The sequence below is a fragment of the Schistocerca cancellata genome, chromosome 5 (genome assembly GCF_023864275.1).
Source record: "Schistocerca cancellata isolate TAMUIC-IGC-003103 chromosome 5, iqSchCanc2.1, whole genome shotgun sequence".
NCBI lineage: Eukaryota > Metazoa > Arthropoda > Insecta > Orthoptera > Acrididae > Schistocerca > Schistocerca cancellata.
This window is the reverse complement of record NC_064630.1, coordinates 518,295,760-518,303,304: the sequence shown is the minus strand read 5'-3', so window position 1 is coordinate 518,303,304 and position 7,545 is coordinate 518,295,760. Positions and strand designations below refer to the sequence as shown.

Sequence of the window (7,545 nt, the reverse complement as noted above, 5' to 3'; positions counted from 1 at the left end):
CCTTTGAGTTAGTGCAAAAGGAGAGTTACGGTGGAGATAGTAGCCAAGATATTTACGTTCAGTGGAGTCCACAGAGGACGGCACAAGCTTATTTATCTCGGAAACATGGAAAGCTCAATCACGCTTAACGATCGAAATGGTAGAGGAAACATCACTAAGGAATCACGACAGGAAATATGAATCATATTACTGTAGTGTCAGAACTAACGTGAGCTGCACGGTTCATGGTGACTGCCAAGTACCGGAAGCTTGTACTAAACATCGAAAATGGCGGCAGCCCTGCGCTATTTGTGATCACTTAGTGCACAGTCTAAGACCTGCGACCGGCTGGGCTGGTTATCGCGTCTCCCGTCACTTTTGTTAACTCGGACGCCGAACCACAGTACACTTCCACCAGTAGAAGAAAGACCCCGTAGCCATCCTAACTTGGCTGGCAGTGAAAATTTGTTGCACTTAGTGAAACCAGGCCACATAGTTCAGAGGCTGAGGGCACTGGAGTGGTGGCAGTTCAAAGGACCCTGGAAAATTCGGCCCGCGAGCCATTTGTAGAAATTCTCAATCTTGCCAATTATCTGCAGTAATTAGAGGTCCGGAGGTTCTGAGAGTTTAATGTCGGACACTCTTCACTGCGCACCTCCTCAAACACCTTCCTCTTATCGTTTTGAATGTGATTTCATGAAGTATTCCTTAATATTTCAATAACAATAAATGGATTTAAATCAACAGATCCTGAAAGTCTTCCTTAGCTTTGTGTGAAGGCTAAATCGGAGTTTCCAGGTATGTACATCGTGCATCATACATCTTTTACAGAACAGGTAGAGGGATACTTCCTAATCTAGTTTACAAAAAGGTCGGCTAATGCTGACGTCCTGTGATGTTTCTACGGTGGAAACAGAGCAGCTGAACAAATCTGCGGTCTGCTCTTGCAGTTGAATGTTGCGACTTGCGGGTCTTCTCCCGCTTTAGCAAACTTGGCAACGGCGATGACATTCTTCATCCACATCAGAATCCTCACTTTATTTCCAGCTCCATATTCTCAATCCTTCTGTTGTAAACATATTCCTTTCGCAATCTGCGTTGCACAGTGACTGATCTGTTCTCAATAGGTCGGTAGTACGGAGCATTAATTTTCTTAGCTGATGAGCTTCTCAGTATAACGTTTAATATTTCGAATGGTGGTCCCCCTTTTTGGGTTTCTCTGTGAATCCTGTTTGTTCAGTTACCACATACGTTACTCAACAATATTTTTGATAATCTCAGGATTCGTTCTCTCAAATGCTTTTATTACGAGAATCAAACAACGCTTATTCCTTTTCGTCCATTGCAACTATCAGAGCAATGACGTATATCTGCTCTTTAAACTGCAGCAAAAGCTCGCTCAGGTACAATATAGAAATGATTTGCAAATTCGCTAGACGTGCAGCATTAAGTGTTAATAGTTTGCTTCTGGTGTACCGCCGAGTTGTATCCCATTTTATGCACAATATTGTGCTTGAAGATAATTTTTCCACCGTGATCTATAGTCCTCTGCTGGACGTACGAAAGGGAGTGAGGTGAGGTCTATAATTGACATCTTTACTTTTGAGTGATAGCCTTCTTCAAATCGAATTACGAGCGTGCCTTGCTCATTGAGTTAATGCTTTCCTCTATAAGCAGAGCATCTAGTCGATCGACTGTGTTCGTATGCACAGATATTGCCCACGGAATGAAAAATGTGTATATCTTCGATTTCTAGTATCAGCACTTAAGAACTATAATAAAACCAAAGACTCCTGTAAAAAGAAATACTTCATTTTACATTTAATATGCAATCTCACCTGAAGATACAACTACCATAACATTATTCTGTAGCCACAAACAAGTAGCGGCTGCTGCTGAAAAAAGCTCTCCTAGAGATTGGTAGGTACCGCTTACAGCTGACTAGCACCAGACACCAAAGAAATCCTCCAAAAATTTATCATTTGATATGCTTTAGAATATACAGGATACACATAACTACAAAATACTCACTTGCAACTGTTGCAGATACTGGAGCATTATCTAACGTTGCTGGAGTGCTAGAGGTTTCTCTCAAAGAATTAGCACGTAGTTAGAAACAATTACGCGTTTGAAAAAGGCTCTCCTTCCTCACACACTGTCTTACCAGTGAATAGATAGTCTTCCTAAGACTCTGAAGGAGTTAGAAAATTTATCACATTCCCGGCTAATAAAGGGTGGCTCAGGAAAAGAACTAAGATTGATGAAAGCAGAAAAGTGGCAGTGAAGGGTAACTGGAATTAATAAAGAATAGATGAGTGTAAAAATTTCGAAAGTGGATAAAACAAAGTAGGAAATAAAATCATACGAAACGTACAAAAGCTAAAAAGTTGGGTGGAGGAAATGGCACAACAAATTCAGATCTGAAACATGTTGACGCACATGCGTGTCTGTTGGCGCTCACCTGTTACATACTGAAGCGCCAAAGAAACTGGTATAGGCATCCATATCCAAACACAGATACGCAAACAGGCAGAATATGGCGCCGTGGTCGGCAACGTCCATATAAGGCAACATTCGTGTAGCGCAGTTCTTAGATCGATTACTATTATAATGGCAGGTTATCAAGGTTTAAATGAACTTTAACGTGGTGTTATAGTCTGCGCACGAGTGATGACACAGAATGTACCGTGAATATCAGGAATCTGGTAAAACATCAAATCTGATATCACTGCGGCCGGAAAAAGAAAGGGGGCAAACGTTGACTGAAGAGAATCGTTCAACGTGACGGAAATGCAACCCTTCCGTAAATTGTTGCAGATTTCAAAGCAGGGCCATCGACATACCAGCGTGCGAAACATTTAACGGGACATCTTCGATACGGGCTTTCAGAGCCGAAGACCCACTCGTGTACCCTTGATGACGGCATGACACAAAGCTTCCCGCCTCGCCTGGGCCCGTTAACACCAACCTTGGACTGTTGATGACTGGAAACATATTGCCTGGCCGGATGGGCTTCGTTTCAAATTGTATGGAGTGGATGAAAGTGTACGGGTATGGAGACATAATCACGAATCCATGGACCCTGCATGTCAATAGGGGGCTGTTAAGATAGTGGAGATTTTAATAGTGTGGGGCGTGGGCAGCTGGAGGGATATGGGACCCCTGATACGTTTAGATACAACTCTGACAAGTGACACATACGTGAGTATCCCGTCTGATCACCTGCGTCCATTTATGCCCATTGGGCATTCCGACGGACTCGGGCAATTCCAGCAGGAAAATGAGACACCCCACACGTCCATAATTACTACGGAGTGACTCCAGGAAAACTCTTCTGAGTTTAAACACTTCCGCTGGCCACCAAACGCCCCAGACACGAAAACTGAGCATATCTGGAATACCTTGCAACGTCCTGTTCAGTAGAGATCTCCACCCCGTCGTACTCGCATGGACTGACAGCCCTAGAGGATTCATGGTGACACTTCCCTCCAGCACTACTTCAGACGTTAGTAGAGTCCATGCCACGTCGTATTGCGGCACTTCTGCGTCCTCGCAGGCGCCGTATTCGATGTTATGCAGGTGTATAAGTTTCTTTAGCTCTTCGGTGTACTAGTATTCTATAACGCAGCGTATAAAAACGGGATTCTTCCGGGGCTCATATCGGGTTGTATTGGTGACAGTGTTTTGGATGGCTCTTGCGCTAAGGACCATTTGTGTATCCAACAGAAGGATCGTCTTAGTCACTATCATACATTACAATGTCGAAATATTGTTACGCACTCCGTCCTGCTTAGCCAAATGGTGCAAATGTGTTGTTTCCGTATTAGACGTGGTCTTCAGTGGGCGTTAAGGGTCTTGTGGAGGCACCTTCTAGTTAATGGGCCGAAAAACTTCCATTTCTTAGTAAAAAACCTAGCCACGGAATAAAAGCCCGCTATGCACAGTAAATAGCGCAATATCGAACAACCTTTGAAAATTTTCTCGATATCTTTGTTACCGAAATAGGTTCAAAGTTACCCTACTTGCACATGTACAACACTCAAAATCCGATGTGAGGCGGAAACGTAGTTCATAAAGTGATATAGCACAGAGAAATATGCTGAAAAGCGTCTCCGTTAAGTGTTCTGGGAACGCAAAGTCGTAGTAATGAAGCACATACAAAATATCTGTGCAGATAAAATCCGCTCTGAGATGGAAAATTAGTTTTACTTCATTTAAATTTCACATAAGTAATCCATCAAAATTTTACTGACTCATAAAGTTGTTGTTACATGAGTAATGTGCCCGGTTGCAGCAGAGAAAAGGGATCCGGCAGAAAAATCCCATCGGAGGATAGAAAAGGCGATTATACTGAATGAAAAGTGAGGTAGCAGTTCTCATTCTACCGTCAACACATGTAAAAAAAAAAAATGCTGCATCATGCTAAGTGACTCAGGAAGTTCTATACAGAAAATTAACTCTGTTCTCCATGAGCTTATTCCGTAGCGCATAATATTCTGTCTCAAACTATTTGCTTAAAAGCATGTTTGGGATGATGGAGGCTATTGTATCCACAGTTCTTCTCAAGAGATAAGAAAGATCACGTGCAAGCGAGGCATACAAATGTCTTTCAAATAATCATACATGAAGATATTCAAAGGGGGTTACATCCTGAGATTGCGGTGGCACTTAGTTGGTCCATCGTGGCCTCCCCATCGCTGTGAAAATTTTCGATGCAGGAAGTCATGAACCTGCAAATATCAGTGCAGTGGTGCAGCATCTTGCTGGAAGATCACATGTGGCTGCAGGTGAATATGATGGACAGCAAATTGCTCAAGAATATCTAGATAAACGGTTCATCTTTTTGTTCGATGAATAAAAATGGTCAAACTATGCTGTCTTTCAGTAGCGCGCACCACATATTCCGTTCCGCTGTCTGCCATAGTACCGAAAACTGCGGTTTTTTTTTTTTGCGAACCCCATATATGAATGTTGTGCCAATTAACCTTCCGACGTGTGTGGAAGATTACTTCGTCAGCGAATACATTTTCTAGATAGTTGAGGTTTTACCTGATACAGTCCAACATTTGAGTAGCAAATTCGTGGCGACGCTGCAAGTCGTTCAGATTCAATCCTTTCACAATTTGAACTACGTAAGAGTGCAAGCGAAGTCGTTCAGTAGCACCCCGTGAACTGTTGAGCGACGAATGGTTAACTCTCGTGACGCTCGACGAAATGACTTTGACAGGCTTTTTTGGAAGGTCTGATTCCGTCTACCATTTCATCAGAAGTGAGTTCTGTGCCAGAACCTGTCTGTCCCCACCGGGCAGCGACTTCTCGTATCAAGCATTAATCTCCTCCAGGCTGTCCAATACATCCGTCGCCATCAGCGGATACAGTATGTTATCTGCTCAGATTCGCTCAGCTCTCTCCTCAGTGTCCAAGCTCTCCACCCTGTCCACCCTCTGGTCCACCGGATTCAGGACTGCCTCCGCTTGCTCCACCTGGGGAGGCGTCTCTGTGGCGTTCCTCTGGATCCCAGGACATGTTGGCATCTGTGGAAGTGAGGCGGCCGATATAGCGGCCAAGGCTGCAGTCTCTCTTCTTCAGCCTGCTCTTCGCATGATTCCCTTCGCCGATCTACGGAGTGTTTTATGTCGTCGTGTTGCTCTTCTATGGCACGCACACTGGTCGGCACTTCCCAATAATAAATTGCGGGACGTTAAAGCTCTTCCCTGTGCTTGGACCTCTTCCTCTCGAACTCGTCATAGGGAGGAGGTAATTTTAACTAAACTCCGGATAGGGCACTCTTTTTTTAGCCATCGACATCTTTTAAGTGGCGATCCTCCCCCACTCTGTCCCCACTGCTCTCAGCTGTGGACGGTAAGACACCTTTTAATTGAGTGCCCCTATTTTACTCCGTTACGCGCCCGTCTACAGCTGTCGCCTGATATCTCTTCCATTTTAGCAGATGACACGCGCTCAGCCGATCGCGTTCTCGAGTTTATTAGTGCCAGTGAGATGACCGTCAGTCATTTGAAGCTCTTTTTGGGGACAAACAGTCCCCCCTGCCATAGTGGTTTTTTAAGCATTCCTCCTGTTTTTAGTTTCCGCACTTTTTTGAGTTTAGCTCCCATTGCTGCTGGTTTCCAGTTTCGTTTTTTACCTTTTCCTATGTCATAGACCGGGCGCTAACGACCGTAGCAGTTTTGCGCCCTAAAACAACACAAAAAATGCATTAATCGTCTTAAGGTCTGGTAGCTCACTTTGAAGTTCCTGCCGGAAATTTCTTTTGGATAGAAGTGATTTATTTCGTTCCTGGATACCGCAACAGCTCTGGAAGTGGCGATTTCTGGTAATTATTTCACACCTTCAACAGAACAAATCAATTAGAGGAAAAGCCACACAGAAATGACGCCTCAAATGGCAAGTATGTCTCAGTTATTTTAAATTACATTTGAAAATCGGGGAGGTTTCATGTCTCAAGTTCTCACTCTGTTCGTGGAACATAAGGTTTTGAAATTTCATCGGTAAACAATTCTGTGGGACATAACGTCTCTTGTAGCTTCTGCTATTGCACGCTTTTGAACCTCTCCGTTGTTCCAGCGCCGAATATTTGATCCGGCGATGGTATGTGGTGCTCAGTTGAATCTCTATCTCTCTCTCTATATATCTATATCTCTCTCTACTTCATAATGGTCCGAGACTGATGAACAATACCCAATGGCCAGTCGAGCAAGCAATTTTGTAAGGATATTGGAGTTATACTGCGTGGCACTTTATTGGAGAGTCAATCCGCGTTACGGAAGTGACAAATCTCGGCACGTGCTGTAGGTAAAGTACCGCGCCGCGCCCACCGTAGGACGGAAAGGAGGAGTCGCTAACCCGCGATGGTGCACTCGTTACCCACAGCGGACAGTGCTCTGGGGAGAACGGAATCTGAGGTGCGCGGTGCTCACCTGCACCTGCGATGAATGGCGTGGCCCGCCATTGGGCCGGCGCGGAGCGGCGCGGGCGGCACGTATCGATTGCGTCAGCTGCGACGTCACTGGCAGGCTTTATAAGCGCGCCGCCGCGGACGCGGCGAGCCCAGTGTATGACCGGCGAGCAGACACAATGGCGAGCACGACAGCAGCCCCGGCAGTGGACGCGCAGGCGATGAACGGCGCCGCGACGCCGGCGGAGGCGTCCGCCGTGGCCGGCAAGCGCGGCGCGCCGCCGCCCCATCTGCGCTCCGTGTCCTGGTCGGAGCCCGGCGAGGGCGACGACGACCTCGAGGTGCCGGGCACCCCGCGCACGCCGCGCACCTCCACCACGCCAGGTACCGTCCGTGCACCAGCAGCCGCTGCACAGTGGAATGTGTGCTTTGCAATTCACCGATTCGAATACGTATCTTTGTCTCCAATTAGAGGTGCTCCACCATCTCAGTCTGCAGAGTATGTCTCGGGGCTAGATGTGGCTGGCTGTGATTTTCACTCAGTGCGCCAGGCTTTCTGGGTATCTGACAATAGGATGGAGCAGTAGGGGGAGGAGGGATAAAGAATCACAGTTTTGTTTTCTGTTTGCAACATTGTTTTGTATTGTTAG

The 7,545-nt window shown here is 45.8% G+C and overlaps 1 protein-coding gene across 1 annotated transcript in view; it reads left to right on the top strand.

Annotated features, from left to right (window-relative positions):
* Positions 1 to 7,064: 7,064 nt before the first annotated feature.
* Positions 7,065 to 7,545, top strand: part of LOC126187862 (GTP cyclohydrolase 1) — a 110,773-nt gene continuing 110,292 nt past the window's right edge. The window contains exon 1 of the mRNA XM_049929180.1: positions 7,065 to 7,279. Within this exon, the coding sequence (XP_049785137.1) occupies positions 7,075 to 7,279 (205 nt within the window). The 5' untranslated portion in view covers positions 7,065 to 7,074. The remainder of the gene's footprint in view (positions 7,280 to 7,545) is intronic.